At 41.0% G+C, this 22,482-nt stretch overlaps 1 protein-coding gene across 2 annotated transcripts in view; it reads left to right on the top strand.

Annotated features, from left to right (window-relative positions):
* Nucleotides 1-13,514, top strand: part of AKAP6 (A-kinase anchoring protein 6) — a 516,415-nt gene extending 502,901 nt beyond the window's left edge. For both annotated transcript variants that reach the window (XM_081157931.1, XM_081157932.1), the window contains 2 exons: nucleotides 3,799-7,214; nucleotides 11,992-13,514. In XM_081157931.1, coding sequence (XP_081014057.1) covers nucleotides 3,799-7,173 — 3,375 coding nt within the window. In that variant the 3' untranslated portion in view covers nucleotides 7,174-7,214; nucleotides 11,992-13,514. The remainder of the gene's footprint in view (nucleotides 1-3,798; nucleotides 7,215-11,991) is intronic.
* Nucleotides 13,515-22,482: the final 8,968 nt, after the last annotated feature.

The following is a 22,482-nucleotide window of genomic DNA, read 5'->3' as shown; positions in this document are numbered from 1 at the left end:
TCTTCAGATTTTCAAAAGATGCAACTTTTTAAAGGAAACTAAAGGAATCCTGAGGTAGCCATTTCAAATCTCTGTTGAGTTGTTTTATAGAATGCCAGGTTCCTTCATCTCCACCATTTAGCTGATAATATATTTCTTATCTCTTATAAAAATTCACCCTTTAACCTAAAATTTTAAGAAAATCCTAGAAATGCAATCTTGGGAGACCTAACTCAATTAAAGACATGCAAGTAGAGAAGGAAGTTAATTTGGTTGTGTGTTACTTGCTGCAGCTAGAATCTTGGTTCCCTCATCATCATCATCACCATTTTCCCAGCCACCTTTAGTTACCTTCTCTGTATATACTGTGCTAATATAAATAACCCGCTTCCAAGAATAAAAATAAACTAGCACCAATTAATTCTACTTATTTCTCGGACAGATCTTTAAAGGGGTGTGTGTGTGTGTGTGTGTGTGTGTGTGTGTGTGTGTGTGTGTGTGTAATTATTTATATAAAGCCCTTGGGTTAGGCCGAAGTCCTGTACCAGCGAAGCAAGTTTATGAATGAAAGACCCTTGCATAAATTAATTTAATCCAGAATTACCTCTGGAATTGCAGACTCTCTATTGGAACCTCATGTACCACTGGCCATTCTTTTGGTTCCAGCCAAGTATTCTTAGATTTTGCCCACATTCATTTTTTTTCTATGTGGGGATAAAAGAAGGGAGATGGGTTACCCTCCACACACCCCCATCCCTTGGGAATCCAGGCAGTCTGACTGCACAGCTCACCAGCTCATCCATTTTTGATTTATCACTTTATCAAAGACAGGAACACTTGTGTGTGTGTGTTTTAAGTATCAGACCATTCCTCTAGAAAAAATAACAACAAAAATGGTTAATTAGCTTGAACATTATTGACTGTGTTGGGCTATCATCAAAGAGAGCATTCAACCAAATAATTTTCCTACCATTTATATTACTCTATACATATATCTTCTGTTTCAAAGATAACTTTTTAGTAGTATAAATATTCTAATGTCTTTCCTCTTGGAAACGTTTCCCACATTTTTGCCCCCAGGGTATGTTTTATGTTTGAGGTTAAATCTTGAGGAAATGGAGATTTTATTGAAAATATTGACATAATTTAATCCACAAGAGAAAAGAATGAATGAGAGCAGAGTGAGTAGTGCTTTTCTAATATGCAAAGTTAAAGTCTAAAGTGAACAATTTGCTAAGGGATCTTGTCAGATATCCCTGGAGTTGACATACAAAAAAAAATTTCAGAAATTAAAATAAATTGATTTATAGGAGAGAATTAAGAAGGGGGAAAGGCAATAGAACCTAAAGTTTAATAATTTTTTGTGGAAATTTTCCACTCTAACTACTTTACTGAACAGAGGATGTGTTCTTTTAGGTGCTGCTGTAAGTTTTATGCTTTCTTAGGCTTGCATTTGTAAAGCCGATAAGGCAGCATTTGGTCAGAAAATGACTGTGTCATGGAAGATGAGTCCGAGCTCCCGGCACAGATCCAGATGGCACAGTCCCTGTGTCTCGTGTGAGCCCCGGTGTGGGACTGTCATCGAAAATCTGTGCTGCTCAATGTTCGAGTCAACCAGAGAGTTACAAGGAGACCTCCTTTGAAAGACTAGTTCAATTATTTATTAGCACTCTCCAAGTATAGTGTCAGCCAAGATAGTATTTGAAATTAATATACTATTTGATTAGACTGATTGATTGTTCCTGCAGCTGAAGATTTTAACATTCATTAGCCATACTAACCAGTCATTAGTATTGCTGTTATCAGCAGGCAAAGAATAAACAGAAATTCTAATAAAAATTCATCCCAGTGAATGTACTCCATACCTAAGCGAGCGTGATGAGCGCCGGTGTGCTAAATTAACTGCCGCGGCATTGGCAGCGGGAAAGATTGCTGTTATAAAATTTAAAAATATCCCTTAATTAATGTTTACTTAGTAACCGGACTCTCTTAAACTTAAGTAGGCTATACAGATAATCTCTTACGTATCCAGTATAATAAAGTGCTAATGGGTATTTTATACTTAATGTGTCCATGTGGTATCCTTTAACTATTAGTTTCAGGAAGGATTGAGGACTGAGAAAGTTCTGCTAATGTTTTGCTGGTGAAGGCTTCTCCCCTCTCCTGGGGAATAAAGCATTAGGCCCGTTTTTTCCAACCGGACTGTTAGAGTGGATCTGAATTGTAATGCAAATATGCTGACCCCTTATACTGTATGACGCCTCTCTCTGCCTACCCTGGCATGAATCCCTGTGGTCTTGAGAGCAACTCGAAAGGACTGATGAGAAGGAGGGAAGGAGGGAGGCAGGGAGAACCCTTTACGAGTGGACTCAAGGCCACCCTAGAGCAATTCCACGTGCATTGAGAATCACAGCTGCCTTATACTGACTGCCCCCCAGCCCTTCATAGGCAGTGGCTCCTTTAGTGCTCAGAATTATCCTGAAAGATAGTGCTCGCCCCCTTTAACAAGTAATATGAGGAGACTGGCGCTCAGATGAGGGGTTAAGCAACTTGGCCAAAGCCATGCAGATTGGCGGCAAAATCAGCACTTCAAGCCCTCCGCAGTTCCCGAGCCACGCTCTTCCGCCTGGCTACCCCGCACAAGCACGCACGCAACAGCCAGGTTCCGTCTGAGTTTCTGTCTGTGGTTGAGCATGACAGGGCCTGGAGCACCTATATCACCTCTCTCGGCTTTAGCATGAATCCGGACAGCTGGACAGCAAGTGAGGATGGTGAAGGATTCTGGACAGAGTCCAAGAGCCAGTTCAGCTACTGCTGTGTCCCAGAATGTGTCAAGCGCCACCTAAACAGGGTTAAGCTGGGAAGTCCAAGCCAAGATCCAGGGTCCCAGCTGTGCAGGCAGAGAACAGCACAGGAGAGTCTGAGCTACTGCATCCTTGGGAGCCGGGCAAGTCTGCAGGTAGTTGTTATTCTAGGGCTGAAGGAGGGCTAGTGGGGGAGGTTTCCAAGCAGGGCTGAACATAGGGAAACAAGTCAACAAGGGCCAAAGTGGAATCTCTGTTAGAGAGAGAGGTGGGGAAGAGAGGGACTGAGAACTGTGATTAAGGGTCTGCCCTGGAGCACTGGTGCCTGAGACTCAGGGTCCAGGAAGATGCAGGTGAGGAAACAGCCCAGCGTTGCTCATCTTGGGTCTGATTGGGAGCAGGGCCAAATTCCACAGAGGCGTTGCCCTGAAAGGGAAGGCGGAGCAAAGGAAAGACTGGAGAGCCTCTGGAACCTGAATGGCTCCACGGGGGGGCTACATCTTTTTTCTATGTCCCCAGGCAAAAACTGCCTCAAGTGGAGAGCCCAGGAAGGGCAAGAGGGCTTCCCCGTAGGTGGCTGCAGATAGTCTTCCATAGTGGGCTCCAGAACCAAGTGTCAGAGTGAATGTGCCTTAAGAGATGTCACAGGCTCTACTTTTTCTTTTTTTTTTTTTTTTTTACCTTCGTTTACCTGAGTTTTATCTTCACCCAATCCAAGGCTTAAAATGTAGAAGAATCAATAGGAAATGGTTAATTCCATAAATTACAACTTGACTATAATCATCTTACATTTTAATCTATGTTATTGCCTTCGGTGACAAGTTACTATCGATAGAACAGCCTGTTTTCAATAATTTCGGATGTTATTCCAGGGAGGAAAGGGCTGATAATTATGCTCTCTCTCAAATCTACGCTTGGAGCAAGTTTTTTTCCTGACTCCCCCGAGAGATTTCGAACCGGTAAAATGTTCCCGCTCGTGTTCCCTGATTCTTCTTTGTTTCCTCTCCCTGCACAGGAGGCTTTGAATGTGATTGACCCCGGCTTGATGGACCTAACTGGGGCCAGCGAGGACGCCCTCGAATGGGATGAAACTGATATAAGTAACAAGTTAATCAGTCTGAACGAAGAAACGAACGACCTCGACCAAGAACCCCAGCCCGTCAGGCCTCCCCTAAAACTTGAAGAGACAAGTAGTGAGGACCCCGGTTATGAAGAAGAGGCAGGCGACCGTGGGGGGTCTCAGTATGCCCCAAGTGTTACTGCCCCCTCCAGTCCCCACATTTACCAAGTATACAGCCTCCACAATGTGGAGCTCTATGAGGACAACCACATGCCATTCCTGAAAAGTAATCCAAAGCTCTCCAGCATGACACAGCCTAGTGTTTTAACTAAGAGTCTCAGTAAAGACTCCTCATTTTCATCTACCAAATCTCTGCCAGATCTTCTGGGGGGTTCCAGTTTGGTGAAGCCCTGCCCATGCCACGGAGGAGACATGAGCCAGAATTCAGGCAGTGAGAGTGGAATCGTCAGTGAAGCAGACACGGACACCACGACTAACTCTGAAATGTGCTTGCTCAATATGGCAGATAGGTCCCCTAGTAACCCTGAAACCGAACATCTGGACCCACAAATGGGGGATGCCATTAATGTGTTAAAGCAAAAATTTAAAGATGAGGAAGAAGCCATTAAGCTTCCAAATAGCTCTCAGTCATCCATTTCACCAGTGGGTCGTGTAAATGGAAAAGTTGGAGATTTAAACAGTGTTACCAAACATACCCCTGGTTGTTTGGGAGAAGAGTTACAAGGGAAACATGATGTGTTTACATTTTATGATTACTCATACCTCCAAGGCTCAAAACTCAAATTACCAATGATCATGAAACAGTCACAAAGTGAAAAAGCACATGTAGAGGATCCCCTGCTTCATGGCTTTTATTTTGATAAAAAGTCCTGCAAATCTAAACATCAAGCTACAGAGTTACAACCAGATGCACCTCCCCATGAAAGGATTTTGGCAAGTGCACCCCATGAAATGGATCACAATTCATATAAAAGTGGTGATGTGGAGAAGACGTTCACCGGCACGCAGAATGCCAAACAGCTCTCCCTTCTATCTCATAGTTCATCTGTCGAGTCCCTTTCTCCAGGGGGTGATTTATTTGGATTGGGCATCTTTAAAAATGGCAGTGACAGCCTCCAGCGAAGCACTTCTCTAGAAAGCTGGTTGACATCCTATAAAAGCAATGAAGATCTTTTTAGCTGTCACAGCTCTGGGGATATAAGTGTGAGCAGTGGCTCAGTTGGGGAACTGAGTAAAAGGACATTAGATCTCCTGAATCGTTTGGAGAATATCCAGAGCCCCTCAGAGCAAAAGATAAAGCGGAGCGTTTCCGATATCACTCTTCAAAGCAGTTCCCAAAAGATGTCTTTTACTGGCCAGCTGTCATTGGACATAGCATCTTCTATCAATGAGGACTCCCCGGCATCTCTTACAGAACTTAGCAGCAGTGACGAGCTCTCCCTTTGCTCAGAGGATATTGTGCTACACAAGAACAAGATCCCGGAATCCAATGCGTCGTTCAGGAAGCGCCTGACGCGGTCGGTGGCTGATGAAAGCGACGTCAACGTCAGCATGATTGTTAATGTCTCCTGCACCTCCGCTTGCACTGATGATGAGGACGACAGTGACCTCCTCTCCAGCTCTACCCTCACCTTGACGGAAGAAGAGCTTTGCATCAAAGATGAAGATGATGACTCCAGTATTGCAACAGATGATGAAATTTACGAAGAATGCAACTTGATGTCAGGACTGGACTATATAAAGAATGAACTGCACACCTGGATTAGACCAAAACTTTCCTTGACTAGAGATAAGAGAAGGTGTAATCTCAGTGACGAAATAAAGGGCAGTAAGGATATAAGTAGCAGTGAGGTGACAAATCCCTCTGATACTCTGAGCATTGAGGCCCTTCTAAATGGCTCCATAAAACATCTCTCTGAAAATAATGGGAACGGTAAGAATGTATCCCACATCCATGAGTTAGGAACAAAAGGTGAAAATAAGAAAAATATTTTCAAAATTAATAAGGATCCATATGTGGCTGACGTGGAAAATGGTAATGTCGAAAGTACTCCAGAAAGACAGAAGGACAAACTTAATGGGATTTCAAAGGAATCAGAAAATCTTGATTCAGCCAGGAAGAGGATTTCAGAGAGTGAGCACTGTAAGTGCAAAGCATCTGGGGATAGCTCTGATGATTCAGACATGGCTGGAAAGGAATCTGTCTCCCAAACTGTAAGACACCTTCCAAAGAAATGTCAAAACCACCACCATTTTGAAAATCAAAGGCCTGCTTCTACTCCCACTGAGAAGTCTTGCCCAGAAATGCCTTCGGAAATCAGAGTCATCAATAGACACGACTCTGATGTACTGAAATCTTCATGTGATGATGCGCTAAGTGTGGCTGGAAAATCTGCTGGTTGTTGCCTAGCCCTTGAACAAAATGAAACAGAGGAAAACGCCTCTGTGGGTGACAACACTTCCTGTTGCGACTGTGAGCCAGATATTTTCCATCAAAAAGATGCTGAAGATTGTTCAGTACATGACTTTGTTAAGGAAATCATTGGCATGGCTTCAACTGCCCTAAAAAGTAAATCTCAACCTGAAAATGAGGCAGCCACTCCTACGTCATTAACTCAAATCAAGGAGAAAGTGTTAGAACATTCTCACCGGCCCATCCAGCTGAGAAAAGGGGACTTTTATTCCTACTTATCTCTCTCATCTCATGACAGTGATTGTGGAGAGGTCACCAATTACATAGAAGAGAAGAGCAACACTCCTTTGCCGCTGGACATTACTGACTCTGGCCTAGAAGACAAGGAAGACATTGAATGCTTCTTTGAGGCCTGTGTCGAGGGCGACCCTGATGGAGACGAGCCCTGCTCCTCCAGCGCTCCTCCAAGTGAACCTGCAGGTGACCGTGAGGCTGCGGGGCCCTTACAAGCAGCAGAGGGCTCTTCTAGGTGCAGTGATATTTCTCTCTTAGCTGATGACGCAGACATAGCTCTTGCAGGTCCTCCCCTTCAGAAAGGATCTGATGCTGGAAAGGAAGTGGCTGGCTTACCCCAAGCTTCCAGTGTCTGTGGAGAAAGCTCAGAGTCCGCTACTCCTTCAAGGCTGGGCAGTGAAAAAGAAAGTTCAGAAAACCCAGGTGAGTCTGGAATGCCAGAAGAACACAGTGCTGCTTCAGCCAAGTCTAGAGTCCCGGGGCTCTCCTCAAAGGCAAAGCAGTCCAAAGACAAGGCCGCACTGCTTCCCAACCCCAAAACTGTAACCTGTGAAGATCTTCTAAACCTTGATGAAGAACGACATAGAAATATGCATAGGTAGACTGTGACCTTCTCCAAGCATGAACATCATCTCATCGAAAGGTATGTGGGGAGGGTGGGGGGGTGGGGGGGGAGAGGCATAGAGGGGATAAGTGGTGTTGGAAAAAAATTAAATTTTAAAAAAGGAAAAGTACGTATAGTTCTCATGTTTTTAATACACATTTAAAATATTTTTAGCATATATATGTGTGTGCCTGTGTGTGTATACACACAGGCACACACATGCTTAAAATATGAGCTTGAGTCAACAAAGCCATGATGGGAGAAAAGACCAGTTAGAATATCTGGTCATGGCAGATATTTATCTGCAGAAGACATTTAGTTGAAAGAAATACTCCCAACAATGCAAGTAACTGTGAAGCAAAAAGGGGACAAACAGTCACAAATGACATTTTTAGTGACATTAACTTATTACAACATTCTGGCAGGAAGAATACAAAATTTGAGGAAGTAGCCTAATAACTTAAGGCCTCAAATTCTTCCACTGAGGGAAGAAAACCCAGTTCTCCAAATTGCAGTTATGCCCTCTGATCAAAACGCATGCCTGCCTCCCTCCTGCCTGAAGATGAACAGTGATTAGGTTAAAGGCTGTGTCTCCTGATCTGGGCCTTCCTTTAATGCTTCTGCTTAAAGGAACTATCGTCACATTTGCTTCCCCAGTGGAAGGCTGTGCTGTGACAACTCCTCATCACGGCCAAGCCTGAGGATTCACACGGGAGGGGAAAGTGGATGTTAAAGAAGAGGCTTTTGTTTATCCACGCAGACTGAGAACAGGCCCAGAAAGCAAATGCACAGAGAATTCCCGCCAAGTTAATGGTGTTTTGATAAAAACGGAATTTCTGAATTTTGCCTGAAGGTGACAGGCTGATTTCCATTCACTTTTTTAAGAAAGTCATTCCACTCTTCTTGCTTAATAAGACAGCTATTGATTGATAATTCTGAGATGGTGATAGAGTTCTCAAAGTGACACAAAAATTCTGTCATTTCCCATTTCCAAGCCCCAGTGATAAATATACTATCTCAATCATGTTTAAAGAAAAGTTGAGCTTTTGAACGTGAGAGTTGTATTTTACCAAAGTTGAGGTGCCAAGTGCCATCGCCACCCCCACTCCTGCAGCTTAATGTCGTAACCTAAACTTGTGCTATAGGAAATGAATTACAGAAGCAATCTACCCTAATTTGTTAACTTATTCAAATAACAGTTATTATACTTAACTATGCTAAAGATTATCTTTTTTGTGGCAGATTGTTTATTTTTTGATGAGCCTAATTACTGATTTTCTAAAAGTAATTTACATTTATTACAAATACATCTTTTAAAATGTGACAGATAAATGTTGTTCCCATAATGTATTATGAAAAAAGTTACTATTTAAAAACACATTATTTAATTTGAAAGATGAATGGCAAACATCATTATTTTTTTTCCTGCAACACCTGTGCCCTGGGCTCATTAAAATGTGTGACTCTGTGTGGAGCTGCTAGAAATGAGGCATGAGGGGGGATCTATACCATATATGTTCCCTAAAAATAAACTCGGCATGCAAAATGGGAGAAAGGCATCCTACTTACTAATATAGCTCAGCTAATGTTCTGTGTTTCAGGCTCTTTACAATTGGCTGCAAATGAGAACAACAGTGAGAGCAAGAGAAATGTATTTTCTGTGAAAGAGGCCCACCCCGCAATCACGTCCTCGATCAGTGTGCGGTGACACTGACCATTAGGGGCGAGGAACCGCGGTTCCATAAGCTGCTTCCAAACAAGTTCTGTGAGAAGCAGTTGTACCGCTGGCTCTGCCAACCTCCGCAGAAGGGCTGGCAGAGCCTGGCTGATTTTTGTTCTCTGAAAGGGGTAAAGGCTTGAAAGCAACACCCCTCTGAGTATGATTCATGTGACTGTGACCCTCAAGTCAGCAGTCATGCTGATCTGAAGCGGGAGAAGCTCTGGCACTGGAGAAACCTCCAGGATGCACTCCTCCGTTTTGATGCCCTGGGGATTGCTTCTCTCTCTGAGACAGACTTAGAATTGGCATGACATGTAATGATAAGCAGCCCATCTTCAGGCCTGGGGAAGTGGATGTGTGACCCTCACATTCTGCAGGCAGGGCCAGTGTAAATCTACCAGCCAGCCCGCCTGCCCGTCAGCAATATTTTCTTGAGCCCCTGCGACGCGATGCCTGGCCCTGTCCCAAGCAACGGGAGAAGCAGCCAGATTTTACTTCTGCAGAACTCACATTGCCCCCAAGTGACTCGTTATCAGCCTAGGGTCATTTAAATAGCCGTATTTACTAGTCTGGTTCAGTTTTTTTCAGTAGCATGTACACAAAACATCTGGATACCTAAAATTTTCACCAATCATTAGCACGGGTACCTGGGTCTAAAGATTTACATATTGTTAAAATACTACCAACCCGAGCAAGTTATTTAATCCCAAAATCTTGACATGACTTCAGGGTTCAATTTCAGGAATAAATAGTAAAATTATTTGGTAGATACGAGGCTTCATGCTTATAAAAGCTTAATTGTCATTGTTCTTCCTACAAGATTCAAAGGAGAAAAAACAACAACAAAACTCTACTTTTTAAGCCATTTGAAAACATCAGTCAGAGTGCTCTTTTTATCAGGATAATGAAATTCTGCAAATTCAACATGCTGGTTTTTTAGAAATAAGTTTGCAGATGATGAAATTATTATGTCATCTAGAAGAGCTATAACTTAGAATAATAGCAATACAATTTGCAACAGTAACAAAATTTTTAACATTTTTTTGAAAAGTTTTGTCATTTACTGTGTTCTCATTAAAAACCCACTGAAAGTGTGTGAGAATTCTTGACATCATCTAACACAGTAGGCGTTTGCACCAACTTCCAGGCACACTGCTGTGCTTTCCACTATTTTCATTTATATGTCATGTTTCTATAAAAGTAGAGAGGTCAGTTATAGCAAATCACATCAAAAGAAAGGTAACTGAATAGATCTAGATATTTCTGCCTAATTTGGAGGAAGAAATAATGTATGTGCGGAGTGCCTCCCAGGACCTGCCTAAGAGATGTACTTTGCACTAATCTTTTCGGTGTATTCTGACAGTTATTTCTTCATAATCCTCATCATAAGCCTCTGATCTTTGGTGAGTGATTTAACCCTTAACTTCATGCAGGATAAATCCTGTGGTGTAAAAATTTAACTCGTCGCCTGCAGCCAGTGTGTGCTCAAGTGTACACATGTACAGTAAAAAGTGCTGCTGCTCCGTTTTTACAAACTGAGGAAGCTGTAAGAGCAAACATTTCTCATGTATGCACCACAAATTTTCATTCTATTAATTGGATTGACACTACATATTTAATATGATCCAAAGCTGGCCAAGCAGGTTTAAGAAACTACTCTTGGTGATAGTATATTCATTTTTCACTAAAGAATACAGGTGTAATCTTATCACATTTACCATTGAAATCACTTCGGTAAATCAAGGTTCTGATGGATGTGAAGTATTTTTTAAATTATTCAGCACTTCTGAATATCTAGCTTTGTCATGATAAATAATAAAGATTTTATTGGGCATCACCCACGACACACACACACACAGATCTGTGTCTCAGGCAGTTTAGCTTGCCCCTTTCCAAGTGGGCCAAGCTGAAAGAATTGATTATCCAGAGAGAATTTAAACACCAGTATTTAGTAAGATCAGATATGCCTCACCTAGGATTCACTGCTCAGCAGCCAGGTTTCAAATGAGTCATGTCCTCACCATTTGAACAATGCACTGTGCTCTTTCTTGAGTTACTGCATTATTTTACTGTACCAAATATCATCCCATCGGTTCCTGTCTGTCTCTCCCTGTTCCTAAATTTGCCTTCTCTCCCCAACTTCCTGTGGCTCCGGCCAAACCATATTAGCTAAAGATTTTCTGGCTCTTAAACAGGTTGTAAGGTTGTCAAGAAAGAGCAAGACAGAGAATGAGAATGTTTAGTTCTTAAAGGTCAGTAAAGCAACCTGACATCAGAATTCAGAACTCAGCTGCAATCCAGACAATCAAAAGCCTGCTTTATTTGAGGGCTGGTCAGAGGACCTTAAGAAATTGTATCCTGTATTGCCTAAACCTAGAATTTATGCGCTCCTCACATTCAACAGGTTGCTTTTCCCCACTTAAAAATAGGCAGACCCAATTGAGTTTGGAAAAAATGTGTATCGGAGCCATCAGATGTATAGAAATAACCGAATCATTCTCACTTACACAGTACAGTCCTTGCCTTCAGTGAAATGCATTCGTATTTGAGCTAGAAGCCCCAGTTATATCCTTGTATAGGCAAGGGCTGACCCGTTTGGGATTATCACAATGTTATGAATATTTCGCCACTATATAATGGTGGAATTGTTCAATTACACGGTCACACATACAGTCTCCCTGTAGGAAGGGTTAAACCTGACGGCCTAGGTTCCTAGTCTGTGAATGACTGTTGACACTTTGCAGATTCACGTGGCATGGGAGCCGAGGCTCTCGTGAGTGTCTGATACCGAGCTCATCAGCAAAGGAGCGGATGAGATCCAGAGGAAAAGTCAAACTTGATGCTGTCCCCTGATTTCTTTAAAACCACGTCTTTAAAAAAAATCGATGTATTTTTCACATTGATTCTGAAACACTTCTGTCAGTAATGTGAACCTTGGGCTATTTAAATTACTTTATATTTTATGTATCCTTTTATTTCAGAACATTAGCAGGTAGTCCCGAAATGGCAGCCTTCAGTGGTTCCTCAAAGGCCTGGGTGATACGAATGAAACAGACATTCTGAAGCCTCTTTTTGTCACTTTTTCGTTCCTTGTAGATAAGCCTGGCTGCACCTCGGGGGCGGCCTCGCACTCCCACCCCAGGCTGGTCTCCGTTCCATCACGTCACTGCCGTTCCTCACACTGACCTCTCCCGAGACGACCCTGCCTTCCGAATGCGGTTTGTCCACACGGCCTTGTGATCTGGATGTGCGCCCTGGTTCTCTTTAGGTGACTGTCGCAGAAGTTGAGCAACGCCGCCTGTTCTCCCGTGGATTCCTGTCCCAAGCTACCTCTGCCGCCCCGCCTCTCCAGCAAGACTTTTCTGTTGGCCTCCCCCCTCCCCATCTGCTCTTTCAAGTCCTGCAGCTCGCCAAGTGGATGGTCCATTAAACTCGCCTGTCTGGAATGAGCCCCTGCCAGTACCTGACCAATTTCATGTTTCAGTATGAATTTTTTTGTAGTGGTAAGATGCCTATGTTTATTGAAAGAGTTTTACCTAAAAGGGCAACATTTGATTTGATTTGATTGCAGCATAGAGAAGAAACACTGTTTTTTCTTTCAAAAGTAAGCAACTTATAAAAGCACCGTTTTATTTATTTTATTTTAAAAAGAATAATCTATGCAGCACTTCAAGAAACAACTATATGGTGTTGTATATTACAAACTGGTGATATTCTATTAAATTATGTACAACATTTTTTGGGTTTTTTTTATGCTTCTTGAGGTGGTTATGAGAAAAAAGTTTTTAAAAGAAGTGTGCCTTGCTGTATTTCTTATACCATTTATTAAAAAGCTGCTTTTACGGTAAAATTAAGTTGGTCTGAAAGGAGGAAATAGCAAGGTTAAGATGTGTGAAATGTTTCTGTATATATGTATAACCCAGTACAAACATTGATGTATAATGACAGTATAAAATGCTTTCATGTTTGTGATGTCTAGTGATGTGGAAAATATAAGCCTTAAATCCATTAGATTGCATGGTAATTAAAATTGGCATAATAAACATAGCTTATTAGGGGAAAAGGAAAATTAGTGATCTCTTCTACCTGTGTTCTTTACCAAATTATTGCATCTGGTTTTGGAAAAAAATATTACATATAGCAGCTTCCAAAATATCTATATTGCATAAGAGGCTTAAAATTACTTAAACTAGAAACTACACATGAAGCCTTCACAATTTTCAAAATCTTTTCAATCACTATAAAGATCTTGGAACACAAATGATTTAATTCCAGTTCCCCTAAACCAGTAAAAATATGTCCTAGATTTTTTATTTCTACTTATCATTAATGGTTTTAATGTTGGATTTCAGGATACCTAGTACATCTTATATTTATTTTATATAATTCTTTTGAATGGGTTTGATAGAAAGATGGTAGAAAAGTATAGAAAATTTGACTATTTTGATTTAGATTATAGATTTCAAGGGTATTTATTTTGTGTAAAAGAAATTAGCTAAAAAATATTCCCTTTGGTCTTTACTGCTCTCGTTAAAGGCAGTTTATAATTTTATTCTAATGCCTACTAAAGTGCCTGACACAGTAGGTATTCAATAAAAATTTGTTGAATTGAAATATTGAATTAGGTAATATGGATGACATTTATCTTTTCATTTTGAGAGACCTACACTAAAACACGTAAACATCTAGAAAAAGATATAATGTGATTAGAAAAACCATACAAAATATATAATCAATTTATATCAAATTTCAAAAAGAAATAACGTTGTGGATTCATATAGTCACAGAAAGGACAATCATTCATTCGACTGAGTTCATCAGCGCCTTCTACCTGCCAGGCACGCTCCTAGACGCAGGGGATGCGATGGTCCTGGACGAAGGCCCTGTCCTCAGGAGGCTTCCCACGTCCTGGGTGAAGGGAACACAGAGGAGATGCCGCAGTGGCCCTGCAGGCGAGGAGACGAGCTAAGTGGTGACAGAGGTACAAAGACAGAAGCAGCAACGAGGGACAGCGAGAGAAAGGGGTTAGAAGAGAGCAGAAGGTTAGGCAGTCGGTTAGGGAGGCTCCCGGCAGAGGCAGGAGGAGGAAAGGTAAGTTGGCAGACGTAATGGAGGGTCTTTTAAAAGTTACGTTGGAGCTTTTGTATGCGCTGTGCTAGGTTGTAAGGAAATGTTGCCAAATCTTTGTTTTGCACCTTCTATTGTTTATCATTAGAACTGTATTAGTAGCGCACCAAGAACATTTAGAAAGTACTAGTCTATACTTCTACCATTTTAATAACTAGGTGTGTTTTTATTCCCCTTCTCATCTTTTCCATACATATTTCTAGGTTGATGAGTCGATCTAGACTTTTGAATGGATAGTAATTCGTTCCCAAGGGGGTTAGGCAGGCGTTTAGTTGCAGGGTTCAGGATGATTACAGGGGAAGGCGTTAGAGAGAAATGTCTTGTTAGGAGGTAGCTATAGAAGATAAGCTAATCTTGAGAGGGCAACAGAAAATAACAGGGAGAGTGGCCGAGATGCAGAGGGAAAAACGTCCTAGTGTCTTTGAAATACCTAAGAGCATTCTGGATTTCTGTTGAGCTGTATCATTTTGTATACTGAGACAACCTAAATCCTTGGGTCCTAACTAATGCCAAGTCTACATCGATTAGCAAAACACTCAAAGGACAAACAGACCATGAGGTTTTATTTAGCAGTGATATGCTCAGTGAAGACCTTGAGGCATTGAAAGTTTTTGTTTATTAATACAGTGGTGCCTCGGTTTTTTAATGCAATCCGCTCCGGAAGATGGTTCTTGTTCTGAAACATTCGGAAACCGAGGGACCCACAGCCCACGGCTGGGCCTCAGGGGCTTGCGCTCAGCGGAGGCCGCGGGGCGTGTGCGACTCGGAGGCGGGTTCGAGAACCGCAGCGTTTCCTTCCAGGCTTACGGCCTTTCATAAACCGAAACGCTCGTCGGCGGAGACGTTCGAAAACCGAGGCACCACTGTAATCTACTTAGTGTTAACGCTGAATTTGTAGAACGCCTTTCAGGTTTATTGTGCGGTGCTTTTTCAGGTTGGAAAGGAGGGAACAGCCTCGTCTCTTGCTCCGTGTAGGTGCTACCTCCTTAGCTACCCTTGGAAACGGCCTGGCAGCTCTGCCTACACGCTTGCGGTGACAGTGGCTTATCTGCTCGGGCCAGCGGCGCCTCTGTTGGGCATGTCTCTCCGTTAGCTATTTCTTGGGTTGCTAAAATCTGCATAGTGTCCCCCTTCCCCACCTTTGATTTTGTTCACTGGTCCTAATTCTTTCCTGGTCAGCTGCTCAGAGAATTTCTACCCCTTGTTTCTCATGGTAACCCTGAAGGTAATCGAGACCAGCTACTCATCCTCTCCCAGCTGCTATGATTTCCGTTCTTTAATTCCCTCAACAGCCCTTCATATGCCATGATTTTCAGACCCATTTCAACCTGATTGAATGTTAACAGACAGAATCCTTGAAATCGAGGAACTGTCTTCATCACACATGTAGAAAAATATCTGAACATTTAAGTGGTAAGTTTTCTCTAAAAATATATTAAGATATATGTTTATTCTATTATTGTAAAATTCAATAAATAAATAAATAAGCAAAGAAATAAGAATCCATTACTTCCTTCAGTGGCCCAGTCCAATGCCAGAGTCATCTTGAATGTTTACTTTACATTAAGTCCAAGCCTAACCTGTTTCCTTACAAAGCAGGGTCCCTAGTCCCATTTAGTCACTTAGTCATTCAACAAGCATTCATTGAGTGGCTACTTGTGTGAGGCACTGTGTTTGGCATTAGAGATACAAAGACAACTAAAATGTGGTCTCTGCCTACAAAGGTTTACAGTTTTTCTTGTGAAAGTGCCTTTCATGTCCTCAAACAGAGTTATTTCTTCAAATTAAATGATGACCCATTAATTTTGTTTCTTATCTAGTTTCTCTACATTTTAAAAAATCTAGTGAGCAAAATAGTATGCAGAATTATGTGGCTCTGACTACTAGAAGTGAAGTGTTTTTTGTATTTGAAAGTTTTAATTACAGAAAAATATTTTAGATTTGTGGTCACTGAATAAATATGCATCTTATGCAACAACTGAACAATCTAAATTCAGGGCTTTTGAAAAACTAAGTTTGATGATTTTGTTGTGTTTGATTTGTCCAGCTTAGGTTTTACCCATGCTCTAATTCCTGGAAATAAATTAGATGAAAACACAGTGAAATGATTTAGCTATTTCTTACAAGTCAAATTATTTTCATTTCCAATGAAATTGGTATTATTTTAGAATTTTAATGAATACCTCATTTTTCAAACACTATAATTTTGTATTTCAAATTTCTTTTAACTTGAACCAACTAAATTTACAACTGCATTTTTTCCCTCTATATATTTTTCCAATTTTTATTTTGAATAATTTCAGACCTATATAGAGTTGAATGAGTCGCACAATGATATTTGCATACTCATCGGTCAGATTCATTTATTGTTACTGTTTTACCGCATTTGCTTCATCTCTACACGCACACATGTGCATACACACTTTGTTGTGTTATTGAACTATTTGAAAGTAAATTGCAAACCAGAGCACTTCACCTGTAAATGCTCAGCATATATCATCTAAGAACAAGGGCATTATTCTCTTACATCTACAATACCATCCTCACTCTCAAGAAATGTAACATACAGTAACATTTGTAATCTATATTCAGATTTCTCCAAATAACCTAAAATATCCTTTTACAGTTGTTTTATTTTTATCTATGCATCAAACGAAGATCACACGTTACTTTTAGGTTTTGTCTTTCTGCTTGCGAACAGCTTTCCTGCACTTTGATTTCCCTCTGCTCCTTCCTGACGTTTCTGAGGCGCCCAGGCCGGTTTTATGGAATGACCCGCCATCGGGCTGCCTAGGGCTGTTGCTCCTTATTTGACTCAGGGTAAACTTTTTTGTCAGGGATAGCACGTAGGTGATGTTGTGTTGAATAGCTACTCTTTCATGGAGGGTGGGTGACTCATTGACATTCTCCATGTGTCCTAAAGTTCACAACTTACTCTTACGGCTGGTGCTTCATTAATCGAAGGCAGGGTCCCTGAACTACAGTTGGTGAGCCACATCTGGCCCACTGCTTATTTTTGTTTGGGTTCTGAGCCAAGAATGGTTTTTTGACATTTTTAAATTATTGAAAAGAATCAAAATAATATTTCATGAGAAATAGAAATTATATAATATTCAAATTTCGGTGTCCATGAATAAAGTTTTATTGGGGCATAGCCACACCTCCTTGTTTACATATTGTCTGTGGCTGCTTCTGTGCTCTAACCGCAGAGTTAAGTAGTTGTGACAGAGACCATATGGCCTGCAAAGGCTCGAATATTTCTAATGGTTCATGACAGAAGAGATTTCCCATCTCTCGTTTATGGTATTCTAAATTCTGACTCCATTTTCTTAGCGGTAGATAGATTTACATTTGCAAAATCAATGTAACATATCAGCACCTGGAATAGTTATATTTTGCTTCCTATATATTGAGTTGGCAATTTCTATTCCATGTTACCTTAGTAAAATAAAGTGTGCTTTGTTTCAAAAACTTAAAGGTGGTTCCACATCCACAGTTGGTTTAAGGATTTAAATTTAGTTTACTTAATACAGCATGGCTTTGATTGATTTTGAGGGTTAGTCAATTACAGACTAAGTCATTTGTTCAATCAAAACCATCAGGAAAATCGACACAACCTAAACTCACTTCAATTCACCAATAAACTGAAATCCTTTCTCTAAATGTTTCTCTAAAGCAGTTCAAGGAAATTTAAATTCAGGCCATTTCAGAGCCAGTTTTTCAAATGTATTTTTCAACCCAAACAAAGGTAAAACCTTGATCAAAGATTGTTTAAGATACACTTTCATTTCCCAAGTGCTAGTCACAAATCATTTGAATTTACTCAGGAAATCAGTATTCCTCGCAGACGCTGCTGTGGCCATAGGTGGGCCCTCTTCTTGAATAGAAGATGTCCAAAAGGTGACAGGCTTCTACTTTTTTCCATAATTCACCTTTGACAGCACTCCCACCTCCTACGGCCACACGCCTGAGAGGGGACACTCAAGGAAGGTGTTTAGCCACTTCCACCTCCTTAAAAAGCAACAACATACCTTCCATATTACAATGGCTTATTAATATGAGAATTTTCATGTATTTGCACTTTCAGAGTAAAATAACAAAATGATGTGTGAAAGTCATTCCCATAATACTGAGGTTTCTGCAGCAAAGGCATTTTGCCAGTGCCTTGAGATCTTTCTGGGCCTTGATTAATGGGCTCTCAGCAAAGCAGACAATATGCAAAGATGATTCATACTTGTGTACTGAAGTAAACCAGGGCCTGCAGAAAGCAACTTTTCTGTCTCTTTTCAGTTTCAATACGTGCAACTTGGAAGATGTTCATGTGTGTGAGACACTTCCTGGCTTCGCCCAGCATTAATAACAATTTCATGAGGAAAGACTCTACCCCCTTCCTCCCACTCATGGAGGGGATCTTAATGCGACTGAATGGGGTGATATTACTCTACGGATAACTTTGATGCTAGTCTAACTCATACTTAAACAAAAACATCATTCCCGAATATTGGTACTTTATTATTGGTTACAGATCCCTTGTGAAACATATTTTAGAACCACAGTAAACCCTCGATTTTGTGGACCTCGATTTAACGGACAAAATTTCCGGTCTGTATGTCATATGTGAAAATTAACACCATGTTAATTTTAAAATGCTTTTAACCAAGATTTGCTTATAATTAAAGTAACATGTTATTTTTTGTCATTAATTCACTGTTACTTTTAACAAATTTTAGCGAATAGGCCATATGTTGGAAAAAACACTGTCGTAATTTCACCAACATAAATATTACCTATCTACAACTGTAGTCTACATATTTAAATCCAAGAGTCACTAGTCATAAATAATGTTCAGCAAATGATTATTAGCACGTGATCACACTGGAGCTTGCGAGGTATTTTGGTTCTGTTGTCTTGCTACATAAATTTCCGCAGCAGTTTTAACATGTGCCGGCTGATGTTCCCACGTGCGCTGAGCCGCGCCCCGGCCGCGGGCATGTGTTTACTCGCGGTGCCCGGTGAATGCCCACATTTACTACACCTATTCAGTATAAATTTAAAATTACTGTAATACATATAGAAAACTTTTCTGTAAAATTGAACTTTTCATACATACTTAATTTTAATTATACAAACGTGTCTACATAAGTGAAAACAGGTAAGCTAATTTGTCAAATTTTTAACACACATTCAGAAGACCTACTTTATTATATAACAGACTTTCAGCTTTAATGGACACCCCTCGCCCGAATTAATGCATTACATCGAGGTTTTACTGCACTGATATTGAGGCTTATGCTCTCTTGATTGAATTGAAGTGCCCCCAAATCTGGGAAAGGTCTTCCAAAGAACAAGAGAATCAACAGCCCCGTGCATGGATGTACAGCCCCAGGTGTTCCACAACCACAAAGGACTCGATCTTTCTGGTGAGTATGTTCTTCAGGAAAAATAGTAAGTTCAAGGGAAGCAAATGTAAAATGCAACAAAACTTGGCCTCACATTTACAGTGGAGAAATGACTGATTCTGATGATTTGGCTTAGGTAACTTCACCCCTTGTTAACTACAGAGGCCTAATATATGGAACATCAAATATTTCCAGATGTATGCAGGACCTTTTTGTGTCTTTACCATATAAGTGGCCATGTTCATCAGCTCTTTAGACTGTGGCACTGTTCTTTCCCCCTTCTTTTATTTATGGGGAATTTGGAATAGGATCACTGGATATGAAATTTGGTATTTTTTCCACACCATCAAGACATAGAGTAATATATTTATTTAATGAAAATTAATAAATATACAATTTAATAAATGACACTAAAATTATGAAAACATTTCTTTTTTTGTTTGTTTGTTTAAAATATTACAGATGTCCCTTTCTTTCCCCAATTACCCATTCCACCCCGTCCCACCCCCCTCCCCAGTCCCTCTCCCCACCATTGTCCGTGTCCTTGGGTTGTGCATATCTGCATATAAATTATTTGGTTACTCTCTCCCCCTCCACCCACCTGCCCTCCTCCATCCCTCTGAGATTCATCAGTCTGATTCATGCTTCCATGTCATTGAATCATTTTATGAAAATATTTCTTTGTTCTTACAACTTAACCTGCCATTAAAAAAATATCCCAACTCCTTATAAACAAATGGACTGGAGCTTAAAGATGGTGGTGGACTGAGTGGAAGCTACACTGACACTCTCTCAGGACCAAACTGGAATTACAACTAAAATATAGAAAAACTATCCTGAATAATCAACTGCAACTGAAGACGAGCTGGAGAGCACCCTCATAACCAAGGAGGAAAAGCGGAGACCACATAGAGACTGGGAGGAAGTGTGGAGGCGCAAGGGGGCTGGCTGGGCTCCCACAGGCAGCAGCTGAAGGTCCAGAGGGATATCTCAGCTGTGGGGGGTTCCCACTGGGGACTCTGGGGCCTAATCCCCAAGTTGGGCTTCCCAGCCCAGAGCGCCAGAACTGAGAAAGGTGCTCACATAACATCTGGCTATGAAAAGCAACCAGGTTTCTGTCTGTCAGAGAGAGACAGCTGGAAATTCAGGCACCCTCTTAAAGAGCCAATGCACAAAGTATCCTATGCAGCTACTCACCTTGTGCTCCAGCAGAGGGAGGACAGAGTGGCCTAGAGCTGTGTGAGTAGAATCTAGGGTTGTGGGCTCTGGAGATAGAGCTCAGAGGGCACCCCTCTGGATTCCTGTGCTGAGTCATTCCCCATACGGTAAAGGACATCTTTCTCAGGCAGACATTTACCTTCCAAGCAACTTTTGCCTTGGGGGGAAGAAATTGCCCCACCCTTCTGGAAAACCTCTCTCCCGACCCCATGGAGTTTCTACAGCCTGAGGTCTGCCTGCAGGAGGAGGCAAACCTCAGAGTGCTTTGAGTCTTTGCCTGATCTGCTTCTGGACCTGGGCCTTGGAAAAGCAGACTTCCCATCTTGGTCCTGTCCAAACACATGCAGCCCCAACGGAGGGGACCTGAAGCCATGGGTTGTTGATAGCTCCAAACAGTGTACTCAAGGCCAGTCACAAACAGTGTCTGACACTGGCCTACACCAGGGACAATCCAAAAAGACTGAGAGTCCTAGCAGATCTACCTAATACATAGAAACAAACCCAAATAGGCAGCCAAAATGGGGAAACAAAAAAAACAAGCCCCAAATGAAAGAACAAGAGAAGTGTCCATAAAAAGAGCTAAATGAAACATAGATAAGCAATCTATCAGGTCTAGAGTTCAGAATACTGATTGTAAGGATGCCCAACAGCATGAAAAAAGATATGGAAACTATGAAGGAAATGAAGAATGACATAGCAGAAATAAAGAATACACTGGAAAGAATACACAGCAAATTAGAGGAAGCTGAGGATCAGATCAACGAATTAGAAGACAGGGTAGAAAAAAATCACTCAATCAGAGATCCAAAAAGAAAAAACAATTTAAAAACAGGAGGATGGTCTAAGGGAGCTGTGGGACAAAAGGAAATGTAACAACATTTGCATTGTAGGAGTGCCAGAGGAGGTCAAAAGTAAGCAAGTGTTAAAGAACCTGTTTGAAGAAATAATGGCAGAAAACTTGCCTAACCTGGTGAAGGAAAAAGTCACACAAGTTCAGGAGGCCCAGAGAGTTTCAGGCAAGAAGAATCCAAAGAGGCCCATGCCCAGACACATCATAATTAAAATGCCAAAAATTCAAGACAAAGAGAAAATAATAAAGGCAGCAAGAGAAAAGCAATCTGTTACCTGCAAAGGAGCTTCCATAAGGCCGTCAGCTGACTTCTCATCAGAAACTCTACAGGCCAGAAGGGAATGGCATGAAGTATTCAAGGTAATGCAAAACAAGGATCTGAAACCAAGACTACTCTATCCAGCAAGCCTATCATTCCAAATAGATGGTGAAATAAAAAGCTTCCCAGATAAAAAAAAAAAAAAAAAAAAAAAGAAAGGCTAAAAGAGTTTATCACCACCAAACTGGTATTGTAGGAAATGTTAAAGGAACTGCTGTAATTAGAAGTAGAAATAGAATCGTTGCAAGAAATGTTAAAGGGACTGCTGTAATAATAAGAAATATAGGTATAAAGGGAAACGTAGGCATAAAGAATTAAAATGACAATAAATAAGGATCTATCAGTAATAACCTTAAGGACTTTAAGGGAGAGATCAATAGCAATACAGTCATAGTCGTGGACTTGAACACCCCACTGACCTCATTGGATAGATCTTCCAGACAAAAAGTCGACACAGAAACAGTGACTCTAAATGGCACACTAGATCAGATGGATTTAATTGATATTTACAGAATATTTCACCCCAAAGCTGCAGAATACACATTTCTCTCAAGTGCACACGGGTCATTCTCAAAAATAGACCACGTGTTAGGACACAAAACTAGTCTCTACAAGTTTAAGAATATTGAAATCATATCAAGCATCTCAGATCACAAGGGCATGAAATTAGAAAT

The sequence above is a fragment of the Miniopterus schreibersii genome (assembly GCF_964146895.1).
Source record: "Miniopterus schreibersii genome assembly, chromosome: 1".
Classification (NCBI taxonomy): Eukaryota; Metazoa; Chordata; class Mammalia; order Chiroptera; family Miniopteridae; genus Miniopterus; species Miniopterus schreibersii.
Note: the sequence above shows the minus strand (reverse complement) of the source record. Positions and strands in the feature narration are given on the sequence as shown.